At 39.9% G+C, this 17,199-nt stretch overlaps 1 protein-coding gene across 2 annotated transcripts in view; it reads left to right on the forward strand.

Annotated features, from left to right (window-relative positions):
- Positions 1–8,963, forward strand: part of LOC101687699 (calcium-binding mitochondrial carrier protein SCaMC-1) — a 49,541-nt gene extending 40,578 nt beyond the window's left edge. For both annotated transcript variants that reach the window (XM_004777509.3, XM_004777508.3), the window contains exons 9-10: positions 4,549–4,699; positions 6,861–8,963. In XM_004777509.3, the coding sequence (XP_004777566.1) occupies positions 4,549–4,699; positions 6,861–7,045 (336 nt within the window). In that variant the 3' untranslated portion in view covers positions 7,046–8,963. The remainder of the gene's footprint in view (positions 1–4,548; positions 4,700–6,860) is intronic.
- The last annotated feature ends 8,236 nt before the right edge of the window (positions 8,964–17,199 follow it).

The following is a 17,199-nucleotide window of genomic DNA, read 5'->3' on the forward strand; positions in this document are numbered from 1 at the left end:
CCCATGTCAGGGTCTCTGCCCTGCGGGGAGCCCACTTCCTCCTCTCTCTCTGCCTGCCTCTCTGCCTACTTGTGATCTCTCTCTGTCAAATAAATAAATAAAATCTTTAAAAAAATAAAATAAAATAATAAAAACTGAAGTTTTGGTTGGGGAGGACGACAAACCAGCTGCTAAGTCACAGTGTAAGGGAACTAACTGTGCTGTGGTGGAAATAATTCTATAGTGGAGGGAAGGGATGGAACATGGAATGCAAATAGCTTTATTAGAATATAACTTACACACTATACATTTCACTCATTTAAAGTGTACAATTAAGTGGCCTTTGGAATTTAAAATTTAATTTAAAAATTGTGGTAAAATGTATGTAGCATAATATTTGCCATTTTAACCATTTTTAAGGGTACAATTCAAGGATGTTAATTACATTCACAGTGTCCTGTCACATCCAAATAGATCGTAATCTATTTCCAATACTTTTTTTAAAGTATTTTATTTATTTATTTGAGAGCAAGAGTTGAGTTAGTGCAAGCAGGGGGAGCAGCAGACTCCTCCTCAAGCAGGGAGCCTGATGTGACTGAGGCTTAACCGTTAACTGAGCCACCAAGATGCCCCCATTTCTAATACTTTTTCATGATTCCAAACATAAACTCCATTAACTGTATTGAAATAATTCTCTACTCTCCCTTCCCCCACCAGCCCCTGGAAACCACTAATTTACTTTTTGTCTCTATGAATCATCCATTCTAGTTATTTCATACAAGTGGAATCTTATAGTAATTGTCCTTTTTTTGTCTGGCTTATTTTACTTAGCATAATGTTTTCAGGGTTTGTCCATATTGTAGCATGTGTCAGAACCTCATTCCTATTGGCCGAATAATATTTCATTTGGTCTATATACCACATTTTGCTTATCTGTTCATTTGTTGGTAGATACTTGGGTTTTGGGGGTTTTTTTTGTTTTTTGGCTTTGGTGAATAATGCTGCAGTGAATATTGGCAATGAGTATATGAGTATCTGGTGAAGTCTCTGCTTTCAATTCCTTTGCGTATATCCTGAGGCATAGAATTGCTGGGTCCTATGGTAAATTTATTTTAAGCTTTTTGAGGAACTGTCAAACTGATTTCAATCTGATTTCCATGGTAGTTGTACCCTATTTCATCCTACCAACAGTACACAAGAATTCTAATTTCTCTACATCCTTGTTAACGCTTAATAGAAGAAACTTTTTTTTTTTTAATAGTGACCATCCTGATAGATGGAAGGCAGTATCTCATTATGCTTTTGATTTGTATTTCTTTTATAATATGTGGGGTTGAACATCTTTTCATATGCTTGTTGTCCATTTATATACCTTTTTGGAGAAATGGCAACATTTTTTGCCAATTTTTGGTTGAGGTATAGTTGAGGCACAGTGTTATATTGGTTTTAGGTGTACAGCATAGTGATTCAGCAACTCGATATGTTACGCTGTGCTCACCGCAGATGTAGCTTCCATCTGTCACCGTTCGACACGTGTATAGTGCCATCGACTGTATCCTTTGTGCAGTACCTTTCATCCCCATGACTTACTCATTCTGTAACTGGAACCCTGTACCTCCCCTTCCCCTTCACTCATTTTACCCATCCCTTCCCTTCCTTTCTCCTCCCCTCTGACAACTATCAATTTGTTTTCTGTATTTAAGAGTTTGCTTCTGCTTTTTTTGGGGGGGAGGGTTGTTTGTTCATTTGTTTTGTTTTTTAGATTCCACATATAAATGAAATCATATGGTATGTGTCTTTCTTTGTCAGACTTATTTCACTTAATACCCTCATCATACTCTCTAGGTCCATTCATATTGTTGCAAATGGTAATACCTTAGATTTACAGCTGAGTAAAATTCCTGTGTGTGTGTGTGTGCATGCGTGCGTGCATATGCATGTACACACACACCCCATATCTTCTTTATCCATTCATCTATCCATGGACATTTAGGTTGCTTCCATATCTTAGTTATTGTCAATAATGCTGCAGTAAATATAGGGCTATGAATTAGTGTTTTCATTTTCTTTGGGTAAATACCCAGTAGTGGAATTGCTGGATTGTATGGTAGTCCTATTTTTAATTTTTTGAGAAACCTCTGCACTGTTTTCCATAGTGGCTGCACCAGTTTACATTCTCACCAACAGCGCATGAAGGTTTCTCTTGTGCCAATTCCTCACCAATACTTGCTCTTTCGTTTGTTTCTTTCTTCTCTTCCCTTCTCTTCTCTTCGTGTATGAGCTGTCGGGGTAGGCAGAGGGGCAGAGGAAAAGGAAGAGAATCTTAAGCAGGTTCCACATCAAGCATGGAGCCCGATGCAGGATTCAATTTCATAACCCTGAGATCATGACCTGAGCCAAATCAGGTGTCAGATGCTTACCTGACTGAGCCACCCATGAGCCCCTATTTCTTGTCTTTTTTATCCTAGTCATTCTAACAGGTGTAAGGTGATATTTCATTATAATTGTAATTTGCATTTCCCTGATGATTAGTGATGTTGAGTCTCTTTTCATATATCTGTTGCCTTTGCCCATTTTTAATTTTTTAAATTGTTGTTTTCGGAGTTCTTTATGTATTTTGGGTATTAACCCCTTATCAGATATGTGGTTTACAAATACATTCTCCCATTCCATAAACTGCCTTATCACCCTGCTGATTGTTTTAAGTTGGTGAAGTTCTTTTATCTGTTTTTTATTTTATTGCCTATGCTTTTAATGTCCAAGAAATCATTGCCTAATTCATTGCCTGGAAGATTTTGTCCTATGTTTTCTCCTAGGAGTTTTAAAGTATTAAGTCTTCTGTTTAGGTCTTTAATCCATTTTGAGTTAATTTTTGTACATAGTGTAAGGTAAAGGCCCAACTTTATCCTTTTGCATGTAGATATTCAATTTTCCCCACAACATTTGCTGCAGAGACTTCTTTTTCCAGTGCATAGTCTTGTTGATCATTTGGCCATATATTCAAGACTTTATTTATGGACTGTTTTGTTCCATTGATCTGTGTATCTGTCTTTATGGCAGTACTACACTGTCTGATTACTGTTGCTTTGTGGTATCTATTTTTTTTTTAAGATTTTTTTTTATTTATTTGACAGAGAGAGCACAAGTAGGCAGAGCAGCAGACAGAAGGAAAGGGAGAAGCAGGCTCCCTGCTGAGCAGAGAGCCCAATGCAGGGCTCGATCCCAGGACCCTGAGATCATGACCTGAGCCTAGGGCAGAGGCTTTCGGCTGAGCCACCCAGGCGCCCTGCTTTGTAGTATCTGTTGAAATCAGGGAATATGAGGCCTCCGAGTTAATCTTCTTTTCTGAGATTATTTTGGCTCAGTGGGGTCCCTTGAGATTCCATATGAATTTTAGGGTGGTTTTCTCTTTTTCTTCAAAAATTATCATGGGGTTGTGGTGCCTGGGTGGCTCAGTCAGTGAAGCATCTGCCTGGGCGCAGGTCATGATCCCAGAGTCCTGGGATTGAGTCCCACAAAGGGGTCCCTGCTCAGTGGCAGGCCTACTTCCTCTCCCACAACCCCCTGCTTGTGTTCCCTCTCTCTGTCAAGCAAATAAATAAAATCTTTAAAAACAAAATTGCCATGAGGATTTGAGTAGAGATTGCATTGAATCTGTAGATTGCTTTAGGTAGTATATTACTTTGCTTGCACTAGCATAACAATTACTTCCCCCGCATGTTAGCATAGATTCTTATACTTAAAATATCATATATTTAAAAAGTGGATTAGTATATTTTATACAGTTACTTTCAATCATCGCCTTCCGATGGAAATACAAGGATGTAGGCTAATCGGGGCAAAGGCACAGCCTGGAGACTAATACCGTTGATTCTGCACCCTTGTTAAAAAATATTCCCCTGAGGGGTGCCTGGGTGGCTCAGTTGGTTAAGCATCTGCCTTCAGTTCAGGTCATGATCCCAGGGTCCTGGGCTCAAGCCCCACATCGGGCTCCCTGCTCAGCGGGAGGCCTGCTTCTCCCTCTCCCACTCCCCCTGCTTGTTGTGTTCCCTCTCTCACTATTTCTCTCTGTCAAATAAATATGTAAAATCTAAAAAAAAAAAAAAAAAAAAAAAAATGCCACTGAGACTCCTTTCCCTTGTTTCTAAAATTGGAAGAATAGTTCCACCTCAGGGAAACAACAAAATGAAATATATGTGTAAAGTATAAAATTGATGCAATTAGTAGAATTATATTGTTTTTATTAATACTCAGTGTAAGAAATGTTCTTGAGATACTGTGTTTGGAGTGCTGTTGATCTTAACATTAGTTTGGAAGACAAGGAGCAACCAGTGCAAAACTCAGGTGTTCTGGATCCCCACTAGCTCCGCCCGCCCCCACCTCTCTGCTCCCTGCAGAGCTGGTGCCTCCTCCAGGGACTGCTGCTCCTGGGAGTGTACCCCTTGATCTTGCAGAAATGTGGTCCGTCTCTCCTAAGGACAAGAGTGGCTAAGAAAGTGTTCATGCTGAGTGAGAGCTATTGTTGAGTTGGTTGTTCACTATTTTTCTTCTTTCCTATTTCTCTGGCAGCTCTTGAAGTCCCATTGGCTGGATAATTATGCCAAAGACACTGTAAACCCAGGAGTTGTAGTGCTGCTGGGGTGTGGTGCTTTATCCAGCACCTGTGGCCAGCTGGCCAGCTACCCCTTGGCTTTGGTGAGAACACGCATGCAGGCTCAAGGTGGGTTTTGTTTTTTGTTTTTTTTTTTTTTTAAAGATTGATTTATTTACTTGAGAGAGAGAACATATGGCAGTGGGAGGAGAGGCAGAGGGAAAGAGAAACCCAAGTGGACTCTGTACTGAGCAGGGAGCCTGATGTGGGGCTAGAACTTACGACCCTGAGATCATGACCTGAGCTGAAATCAAGAGTCAGATGGCTGAGTCACCCAGAAGCCCCTCCCTTGGCTTTGATTACACTGTGTCCTCCTGGCTCTTCTGCCAGCTCATTGAGTAATCTCTTTTCCTAAGCCTTGCTGGCTTTTATTGCTATTTAAAATATGTAGCCTGTAACTTTCTTTTCTTTTCTTTTCTTTTCAATTGTTTTCTGTTAGTCACCATACAAGATTAGTTTTTGATGTAGTGTTCCATGATTCATTGTTTGTGTATCACACCCAGTGCTCCGTGCAATACATGCCCTCCTTAATACCCACCACTGGGCTCACCCATTCCCCCACCCCCCTCCCTTCTAAAACCCTCAGTTTGTTTCTCAGAGTCCACAGTGCATTTCTTTTCTTTTTGGCTCTTTTGCTGGCCAGTCTCACTCACCCACTGCCATTTCTTTAAATAGTGCCCCCTGGGTATCTACAGCTCTATATCCAGTCTCTCTTCCAGGTACCAACGACTCCCACCCCCAACCAAGTCATCACTCATTATTTAATGACTACTTCTAGAGCCCCATGGTCAGGTGTTGGAAAGTCTGCCAGACTCTAGGGTTAGAACAGTCCACAAGACAGATGTTGTCCCTGCCTTTGCTGAGTGGAGAAAACATAGGATCAACAAGTAAACAACCTTATTAACATGCTTTGTAGAGGAAGCACAGAACAAGGATCCCAAACCTTACTTGGGAGCCTGAGAACGTTATCATTTAAGCTCCTCCTGGAAAGACAGGTGGGAGTTAGCTGGGCAAAGATGGGTGGAAAAGAAAGAGCATTCTAGCCCAAGGAAAAGTATTTGTGAAGGCACTAAGGCAGGGGAAATGGGGACTGTTTGAGGCACCAAAAGACCGTGTGGCTGGAGAGAAAAATGCAACATAGTAACCAAATACTATGTATTCTCTCATTTAACCATCACAGCCATCTTTGGGATTGATACTAATATCCTCTGCATTTTGTAGATGAGTAACTGGGGCAAAGAGAGATTAAGTAACTTCCTTAAGGTTATACGTTTGGTAAATAGTGAAGCTAGACTTCAAACCCAGGCTTTCTGATTGGCAGCATCACCTGGCAATCCCTCTGCTCCCGTATGCCAACTCCACTTCAGTCCTCTCGTGGGCCACAAGGCTGTTGTTTTTAAAGTCAAGTTCCGATCCTTCTATGCCTGTGCAGTAACCTTTGTGATCTCCAGTGTCTTCCAAATAAATTCTGAGGTTCTTGGTGGGACTTTCAAAGCCTGTAGTAATCTGGCCCCACTTTATTTCTCCGCCTCCTGCCCCTGGGTGCCCTCTGTGTAATAACCACGCAGATGGTCAGCAGTGTCCCCTAGCACCTGCATGTTCCCCCCCGTCTTTGTTGTGCCAGAAACATGGGCTTCCCCTTACCCTCTTTCTTGCCTCTTGAGGTCTTTTGCACCGCCCTGGCACCCTACATTTTCCCAAGTTCCCCAGAGTGTTCCCCTTGCTCCCCTTAATTCCCAGGATTGAACTACTCTCTTTTCAGTGTGTGATTAATGAGGAGGTGTGGCGGTGGCAATGCAGGGCTCGAGAAAGTACGTGAACTTTGGAGTCAGAAAGACTATCGGCTCTCAGTTCTCCCCTTACTAGCTAAGTGGACCAGGCCAAGTTTTTCCATCTTTCTAAGCCTCCAATTCCTCATTTATAAAATGGCTATAATACTTACCTCACAGAATTGGTGGATAAGGTAACTAGCCCAGTATCTAACACAGGATAATCACTCAACATGTAACCGTTGTTATCATTGTTATTATAATTATGGACCTTACTCTCAGGTGCCGTGCAAGGAGAATTACATAAAGGGGTACTTTCTTGAGCCCCTTGGAATAAATATTATCCTTTCATTATATTCTCGCATGTCATTTGGAATCATAATTATGTATGACAGTAATAACAAAGCATGCTTGAATATTAAATTACCCTGGTTTCTTTTCTCTTCTTTTTTTTTTTCTAGCCATGATAGAAGGAAACAAACAGATGAACATGGTTGGCCTCTTTCGACGGATAGTTTCTAAAGAAGGAATCCCAGGACTTTACAGAGGCATCACTCCAAACTTCATGAAGGTGCTCCCTGCTGTGGGCATCAGTTATGTGGTTTATGAAAATATGAAGCAAACTTTAGGAGTATCCCAGAAATGACATGTTGAATTTTTTGCTTTAGCATGATTTTTGAAATTTTCAACAATCTCTGGAGTGACTTTTCCTCCGAGAATTACAAGTGTATAGCAAAAGAAGGCCTTTATTTCTCACCAAAAAAAGGAAGAGCATATCAATGATTATTTCAAACATTTGGACTCAATTTTATATATATATATAGAAATGTCAAAAATCATAGTTTTGATAAGCTCATACAATTTTGAAAAGGCCAGAAAAATTGTATTTTATCTTTTCTTATTAGTACCTTTCTATACATCTAGGCCCTGAGTCCTAAATCTGAAAAATGTATTGCTCGAATTAAATATGTTTTATGTGATAATTATAAATCACTAATCTTTATTTTGGTTGGTTCAAGTACATGCCAGTTCCTTAACACTTAAGTGTCTTTTTGTACAAAACAAAATGATCAGAAAAACTTGAAACTTGAGTTGTTTTATGTATTTGGAATGTCTTTATAGACTGCTTAAAATTTCCTTGTAGAACCATTAGTAGAAAATCATTGCATGAAAACATATCTTACAGCAGCCAAATAAGTATAGGGCTTCTATCCTTATCTTTCTTGAAGCTGAATGAGGAAGAACTTAAGTGGCAGAATTCCAGGACATGCAAATACTGTAGTCCATTTAAATTTTGTATAAGGAGGAGTGATGAAATAATATTTATTTCAGCGGGCCCTTTTCCATTTTCCTTGCACGGTTATTTGGTTCCTGGAATGGCACACTGATTGTCAGTATATTACTGTTAAATTATCAACACAAGGCAACTTATTTGAAAGATTCTATTTATTCTGTCATTACTTTGAAAAGCACCAGGAGACAAAACCCTCTTATTTATGTCAGCTTCTTCAGAGCATCTCTCTTTGTCCTTTGTTTCCTACTTGAGTCAGATTCTGTTTTAATCAGGAAAGCTTCTAGGGTGCATTATTAGTAATCTGACATTTCTTAATTACATGGGTAGGTTGATCATGGGTGAATGATATTTTCATTTCCCCCACACTGTTGAATTTGTTTGAGCCTGCAGTTCTCAATTTGGACAGCACAAACCTAGGAGATTAGTACATTTTAGTAGTAGTATATATCAATGTTATATATTAGGTACCTACATTTAAATGAAAGGCCCAAGTTATAAACATATAATTCATATTCCCTCTTGCCCCCAGTTTTAGGAACATGTTATAATATAGAAAATTCATAATATTGATAACATATTTTTTATTTTACTAAAACATTTTTGTAGTCAACCATCTTGTTTTGATTTGTGTGATTAAGACTTAGATATTTATTAGTCAAAGTTGCTCTGTAGCTTTTCAGTTTAGTTCCTAAACTCACGTTTGATTTCTAGTGGTTTCTGTTATAAATTGCCAACATTTTAGTGAAAATCCAGTGATGTAATAGGCACTTACTTTACTTGAACCTACCTCTTATTTTTCCTGAACCGAAGAGAAATGTTGGAGTTGTGTTTATGAAACATTATCCTAAAATACAGTTTTTAATACATTAGTTATGCTTGATAAATGTCTTTTTATTTTTATTATACCTGTGATAAACACAGGACTCTCTTTTTTCTTCAGAGTTGTTTATACTATTGAGTAATCCAGAAATGACAATATTAAGGTACATGATTAGCTTTTCCTTTTTTTACTCATGAGAATTATGAAATGAATGACTAGAATTTCAAGCTACTGAAAAGCAGTCATTGTTTATTATGAACTTAATTTTTTTGCTACTTAACATTGTAAGGTATGAATGTGATTTATCCATGCATCTTGTATCTTTTGAAAAAATCATCTTGTGTCTTTCAAAAAGAGCCCAGAGTTGAAGATGTTTATTTCCGGTATTACTGCATATGTACTTTCCATTTATATTAAAAAAAAAAAAAAGCTATATATTTGTTTTAAAAATGACTCGTTTCCTCATTTAAAAAAAAAAAAAGCCACACAAAAAAAAAAAGGTCTGTATCTTACAGCTTCTATCCCTGGCAGCAGTTTGAATAATTGTTTTCACATCTGACTCCATATAACCTTCCCAAATATTTTGGCTTTTCCTGAATATCCATAGCAGTTGTCTCTGTCATATATTTTGGCATAAGATGATGTTTTTCCTAACATCCGAATTCCACATTTACTAGTTAGGGTTACACCTCTGGGGGTTCACAGTGTCAGGGTGAATTCAAAATCGTGGGATTTCTTGACACAACTTGGTGGCAAATCAGTTTGTCTGGAAGCCATGGGAAGCAGAGCTAAGTCAGTTTACTGGTAAGTGATTGAACATTTTTTTTTACAATGCAGATTACAGGGGCGCCTGGGTGGCTCAGTGGGTTAATGCCTCTGCCTTCAGCTCAGGATATGATCCCAGGGTCCTGGGATGGACCCTGAGTCAAGCTCTCTGCTCAGCAGGGAGCCTTCTTCCCCATACCCCCCACTGCCTCTCCTTCTGTTTGTGATCTCTGTCTGTCAAATAAATAAATAAAATCTTTACAATGCAGATTACAAATCTGATTTAAAAAAAATAAAAATAATACTAAGACTGCAAAAAAATTTCTGCATTCCAACTCAAATGCCAGCCAGACTCCAGGAATAAACATATTATCAGCCATTCTCTGTCTGCTGTATGGGACCCTTTGTTAGAAAAATGCTGCTGGATTTATTTCTCAGTCTTGTTTGCACACCAAGAGAATAACCTTCACGCAAACAGGGATTATATATTACGCTATTTTGTTCTTTGAGCTGTACATCAGGACACATATAAAAGTGTGGTGTGGTTTTCCTCTCCCAGATAGTAATTTTACCAGCCCTTTTGTTATGGAGTTTGTTGTTGTGGTTGAGATGTGCACCACAGGAGGGTGCTTTGCTGTATCCCCTTGTTGGGAGGAGAATGGAGTGGACAGAGCTTATTTAGACAGCTCTTGGAGAGCGTGTGCCCTGCCATGGTCCACCTGCTTTCTCCCTCCTGTATAGGACAGAGCTGAGCTGAAGTCCAAGCTGCCCCAGCCTGGACCCACTGGGGCCCTCTGGCCCTGCATGATTGAAGATGCCCATTCACATCCCTGTAACTGGTATGAGACATGATTTTTTTGTTCTTGTGTGTGGGTTTTGTTTCTGTTTGCTGTTTGTTTGTTTTTCAATTTTAATTTTTTTTTTTACCAGACATGCATGTTCCCTGGTTGGCAGCAGGCCCCCTGACTGTATACTCAGCTACTCGGCCACAGCCACTGCAACATTGTTTGCTGTGAAAACAGAAGTACCCCAAGCCCAGGCTACTTGGGCATTTATTCTGTAGAAACATATGTGCTGGGACACCTGGGTGGCTCAGTGGGTTAAGCCTCTGCCTTCGGCTCAGGTCATGATCTCAGCGTCCTGGGATCGAGCCCCGCATCGGGCTCTTGCTCAGCAGTGAGCCTGCTTCCCCCTCTCTCTGCCTGCCTCTCTGCCTACTTGTGATCTCTCTCTCTCTCTCTCTCTCTGTCAAATAAATAAATAAAATCTTAAAAAAAAACCACACAAATGTGCTCATTTTTCACTTCAGCATTTATTAAACATGTACTTGGTGCCAGACACTTTTAGGGGCTGAAGACAGCACTGAACAAAAGACATAGTGCCTTTCTTTGCAGAGAACCCTAGAGGCAAGAGACAGACAAGACACACAATGAGTAAAATATGTGATATTGCAAAGGGGGTTAAGTGCAGAAGGCAGTGCTGGGGTTGGGACTGTAATTTGAGATAGAGAAGGCCTGACTACAAAGGTGCTATTTGAGTAAAGACCCAGAAGACATACAGGAATGTACGTCTAGGGAGGGCATTCCTGGTAAAAAAAGATGCAGATGCAGGCCTCATGTATGGCTGGAGCAAAGCTGGGCCAGCAAAGGGGGGAGGGTGTGAGCTAAACAGCCCCAGGGCTACCACGAGAGGCATATCAGCTGAGCCCTTCTCTGTTTCTCACTCTCCAGGACTCCAGGACAAGACTTACATGTCTCTCCTTTGCGGGTGGGGCTTTCTCATTGGAAATGCTGGAAGACGGGCCGCTGTTTCTGGTCACCTTCACATCCGTCGCCACAGTTGTCTCCACTGCAGTCTAACACATTGGTCACTTCCCCAGGTACCATGTCTCCTGGCTGCTGTATGCCTCTCCCTCTCCGGGGAGATTTTTAATTTTTTTTTTTTTTTTTTTTTGAGAACTTAAAAAAGTAAAGAAATCAGAGACCTTAAAATCTTTCTAGATTATTTTCCTGAGAATTACAGAGAACTTCAATCTCGGCAAACTAGCAAGTTCTCTTCGCATCCTTTCTCTGACCATCCTGTATCTGCCCAGGGTTTATTTGTTTATAATTTTTACAAGTTGTACAATATTGGGAATAGTACTTTTATTTTTTGTTGTTTGATACTGTCCTGCTTTGAATCCACTTCCACAAAGCCAAGATAACAGTAACAAAGAAGTGATCTGTATTTTGTTACTCCTGAAAAAGGCACTGATCTGGCCAGGAATTTTAAAATATTCTTAAGTACTCTTTCAAACTTAAACTTACCACACACCCTCAGTATTCGTTCATCAGTTATGTTTTCCAAAAGTTCATATTCGTCTCTTTATACAAGTTCTACAAAACAGTAAGGACCATGGACTCATGATGAAATTGGTTAAATTCCAGCCCTATAATCAGTGTGGGCTACAGGTATGCATCAATCATACCCCACAAGAGGTCCACACATGACTCTTAGTGCACCAAATGGGTTGTGCAGAAAACATGACATTTCCTAATTTTCTTTGTATTAGCTTAAATGCATCTGGAAGCTTCTTCACCACACAGTGTTGTGCCTGGGGTCTTGGTCCTTCTGGGTCATGGTCTGCATCTGTGCCATGCTTGGCATGGGTGTAGATGGGAACACATGGGCCATCTGTACTTGGTGTCCAGCATTTCCATTCTGAAGGGCTAAGAAGTCAAATGTAAATCTCTCTTAACCCCGGGACCCACCAATCTTTATCTCTTTCCCATCCTCTGAGTTTACCTCTTTTTCTCTTTGGTCTTAAAAGCATTCGTCTTGGGGTGCCTGGGTGGCTTGGTGGGCAAAAGCTTCTGCTTTCGGCTCAGGTCTTGATCTCAAGGTTCTGGGATCAAGCCCTACCTCGGGCTCTCAGGAGGCCTACTTCTCCCTCTCTCTCTGCCTGCCTCTCTGCCTACTTGTGATCTCTCTCTCTATTTATTTATTCAAATAAATAAATAAATAATCTTTAAAAAAAATAAAAAGGTATTTGTCTTTATACCCCCTGGGGCTCCTAGCATCCTTTCTGTAGGTAATTTAGATGTTTGCAGAAGACACAAGAGACTAATCAAAGTGACTTCTATTTTCTGCTTTTAAAACTCACGCAAGGAGGGGCGCCTTGGTGGCTCAGTCAGTTGGGCATCTGACTCTTGTTTTGGCTCAGGTTGTGATCTCGGGGTCGTGGAATGGAGCCCCAAGCTGGGCTCTGCCCTCAGCATGGAATCTGCCTGTCTCTCTCCCTCCTCCCTTCTGCTCACATGCACCCGTGCTCTCTCTTTAACAAATGAAATCTTTTAAAAAATTAAAATAAATAAAAATTACTCAGGAAAGAAATGCTAAAGACTCACCTCCTTGCCTGAAGTGAGATGAAAGGGAACATATAGGGGAATAGAAACAGGTTAATATTTCCCTAGGTTATCCTGCTATCCGGCTCTCTAACTCCCTCTTGTCCCTTGGCCCTCTCTCTCAGGAGTAAGCCTCCTTATTCTATGGGGCAGGGGCTCTGTACAGGTGAGACACCACATTGTTCCACCTACTAAATCTCTAAATCCTTACAACTTTATTGATGTATGGCAATGTAGCTTCATAGCCAGACAGTTCAACAATGTCCAAATGGAAAAGTCAGCATTGTCACTGAGAGTCAACACTTTCCAAGGGCTTGGGACGAGATAGGAAAGACAGGGAAAAATTAGTCGTAATGGGGAAAAGAATAACTTGTAGTCTAGAACTGTTTCTGAATCTTTTGTTTTGGATAACATAGGGAATACAGATGATAAGGTGCAAGCGTAGGTAGTATTAATGAGTCAGGTACTTGAGAATTTTATAGTAGAAGAATCTGGAAGAAAACCAAAGGTGAGGAAGAATTTTTAAAGCCTATTCACTTGTGATCTCTGTTGTTCTAATATTGTTCCTGTCCTACTTTACTATTCATTAAGATACTCTTCCTGGAAAGATATGAGAAAAGCTTCTGTAAGGTAATAAAACTGTTAAGGAGAGGAAAGAATAGACAATTGATGAATTTTGCTGTAGCTTGAAAATTTTGCCTTTTTTATCTGCATGTGACTAATAGAAATGTATGATTATTATTTTAGAGAATTTTGGCCAGAGATTATGGGAGACTTTCCCCTCTATACCAAGCCTTAATAATTCACTTATTCTTCATATAAGGCATGAGCAAAAAGATTCAGAACATCAAGAGACATACACTGGTCAAAACGGTTATTCAGCAAAGTTTTAATTTTTTTTTAAGGATTTTACTTATTTATTTGAAAGAGAGAGAGTGAGTACAAGCAGGGGGAGGGGCAGAGGGTGAAGAGACTCCTGACTGAGCAGGAAGCCAGATGGGGGGACCTGCCAGGACCCTGGGATCATGACCTGACCCAAAGGCACACACTTAATTTACTGAGCCACTCAGGCACCCCCTATTTTTTTTTTTTCATGGTACTATTAACTAATAATCAGATGGTAACTGCTGGTGAGGTATTCCCTCCGCTTTTCAGAATTCCCCACGGTGGACTTCCCCTTGGAGGAAACCTGGGCAAAAGGAGCATGAGAGTTGGCTTTGGTACAACTCTGTGGACAGGCCTTTAGGGTAAGAAGCGAACTGACATCCTTGTTTATAACTAGTAATTGCTCATGATGTTATTCAATTACGGATTTGTCTATTTGGGGCACCAGGAACCATAAATATGGTTCTCCAATACAGGCATTGCAAGTATCAACCACGCATAATTTCTGAGAGGAGAGAGAGGGAAAGAGAGAATAGATTTATGACTTTTGCATTCCATTTCATGCTTTCTCTTGTTGAACTGCATAAATTATCTTTTTGGAAATAAATAGCACAGGCTTTGGGAACACTAATACAATCAAGCTCATCCGTTTCTGGATTAATGGATAGTCACGTGACAAATGGCCAAGAACCTCATCCCAGAAGTCGTATTTTCCAAGGATTTCTTGCCATAGTCTACCCTTTGCTTGCCTGACTGCAAACAGAGGACTTACACAGTTCTAAGTTTCTATCATCCGACGCAAAATGAAATAGGAAGGCTGTTTTTTGCCTCTTGTGGCAATAGCACAGGACCAGTGAAATAATGACACTTGGCTTACAACAGCAAGTCTTTGAAGGTGCTGGTCATGGGACTTTTTCCCACAGCAGCCTAGTGACCACCATTTAAAAAGTATAAACTGGGGGCACCTGGGTGGCTCAGTCACTTAAGCATCTGCCTTTGGCTCAGGTCATGATCCTAGAGTCCTGTGTTGGAGCCCTGCTCAATGGGGAGTCTGCTTCTCCCTCTGCCTGCTGCTTTCCCCTGCTTGTGCTCGCTCTCTTTCTTTCTCTCTGTCAAATAAATAAAATCTTTTAAAAAGTATAAATTGCTTAAACCCATTTTTAAATTTAATTTTCAACACCATGGTCTACTTTGTATTAGTTTTTCACATAGCCCCAAATAAGATTGTTAAATTTCAGTTGATCTAGATTATGATGACATGCAAACTGAGGTCGAGCCAAGTTTACCTCGGCCAGGTGGGTCCAAAGATTCTACTCCTGACTCACATAAATTTTAATTCAAATACTATATGTTCCTTCTGAGAGGTATCATTTTTTTTTTTCCATACAATAGACTTGGTGCTTCTAATTGGAGGAAGGGACTGTCTCTGCATCCTTTGCTGACTGCGTCTCTCACGGGTATACTGACAGCTTTGGTTGGGTAAATTAAATGCACGTACATAATTGCCAATATACTGTTAGAATGCACTGTCCAGGCTCCCCCCACTGTCAGAAGTCAGCCACTGCAGTGCATATTTCCGTTTAGAGCAAAGGCAGGTATTTTTATTGAACCAGGACTTCCAAAGTGAGCCAAGAATTATGTAAATCAGGCTGATTCCATATGGAATATATGCATAGTAAGCGTCCCCTTAGCAATCTGTGGTTTCGCTTTCCGCAGTTTCGGTGGTGGTGCGGTCGGTGGTGGTCCACGAGCAGACGACCCTCTTTCTGACGAATCATACGAAGGTCAATAAGTAGTCTAACTCTGCGCCGTCGCAATGCCTACGTCATTCACCGCGCTTCATCGGGGTGTCTAGGGATTTTCTTCTCTCCCGTCGCTGCAAGCAGGGTGAGTGTAGTCCGATACTTTCATAGAGGCCACATTCACATAACTTTTGTTACAGTATACTGTTATAATTGTCCTAATTTATTATTAGTTAATGTCTTACTGTGCCTAAACTATACATTAAACTTTATCACACGTACGTATTACAGATAAGAAGAAAAAAAAAAAAACCAGTATAAAGAGGGTTCCGTATGATCCCGGCATCCACTGAGGGTCTTGGAACATATTCCTTGTGGGCAAGGGGGACCTACTATCATGCAGATTAATGAGGATGTTATAAATGGAATTGCTTTGAAGAAAAAAAGTGAACTGATATTTATAGGAATCACATTTAGACATTGTAACTTCTTAAGCAGGTCTTAGACCCAGTTGAGTCTTGTAAGTAACATTTTTTACACAATCTGATTGGTGTATAATTGAGATACAATAAACTGCACATATTTAAAATGTATAATTTGATGAGTTTTGACATATGTATATCCCTATAAATACAATCCAGGCGATGAGCATACCATGAGCCTTAAAAGTTTCCTCCTCCACTAGGAAACTGTTGATCTTCCTTCTCGCCATCACTATAGATTAGCTTGCGTTTTATAAATTTCACATAAATGTCTGGCTTCTTTGACTGCACACTGGTTCCTCTGTGTTGCTGCAAGTCCATTTCTTTTTCTTGCTGAGCAGTGTTCCATTGTAGGGATATTCTACAGTTTGTTGATAGACACTGACCTGTTGATGGATGTTAGAGCAGTGTCCAGCTATTACAATAAAGCTGCTATGAACATTGATGTACAAACTTTTTTGGACATATGTTTTTATTTCTCTTGGGTAAATACCTGGGGGTGGCATGACTGGATCATCTGGTAGCATATGTTTAACTTTTTCATAAATTGCCAAACTGCTTACCAAAGTTTCTCTACTATTTTATATTCCCATCAGTGAGAGTTGTAGTTACTCCACATTCTTTTTTTAAGATTTTATTTATTTATTTGACAGGGAGAGTGCAAGAGAGAGCACGAGAAGGGGGAAGAGGAAGCCTATGACATCTGCTGAGCAGGGAGCAGGATGTAGGGGTGGAGCCCAGGACCTGAGTTCATGATCTGAGCCAAAGGCAGACGCTTAACTGACCCGCCCCTCCCCACCCCCCAGGTGTGCTGTTACTTCACATTCTTGACTTGTGGCCAGTCTTAAAATTTTAACCCTTCTAGTAGGAGTAGTGCCATCTTCTTGTGGTATTAATTTAAAATTTCCATAATGATAATGATGTTGAGCGTTTTCTTAGGCATTTTTTTTTTTTTTGCCACTAATTTTTTTTCCACTATGTTTATGGGTATATACCTAAGTCAAAACTTAAGAAACTCTTGTTTCATTTTTTTGAAGTATTTCTTCAGGTCTTTTGACCATTTTAAAAAATTGTTTCCTTATTACTGAAGAGTGAGAGTTCCTTATATATTCTTCATAAAAGTCCTTTATTAGATATATATGTTTGCCAATATTTCCTCCCACTCTGATGCTTGTCTTTTCATTTCCATAGCTGTGGCTTTGGAGAACAGTTTCTGATTTTGATGTAGTCTGGTTTATCAATTTGTTCAGTTTTAAATTTTGATATAATCCAATTTATTAATTTGTTCTTTATGAATAATAGTATTGTATCCAAGAAACCTTTGCTTAAACTAAAGTCACAGAATTTTTCCATTGTGTTGCTTCTAGAAGCTTTGTAGTTTAAAGGTCTTTAAATTTGGGTCTATGACCTGTTTGGGGTTAATTTTTTA

Source organism: Mustela putorius, unplaced genomic scaffold (assembly GCF_011764305.1).
Source record: "Mustela putorius furo isolate JIRA1106 unplaced genomic scaffold, ASM1176430v1.1 tig00000585_pilon_pilon_pilon, whole genome shotgun sequence".
Lineage (NCBI taxonomy): Eukaryota > Metazoa > Chordata > Mammalia > Carnivora > Mustelidae > Mustela > Mustela putorius.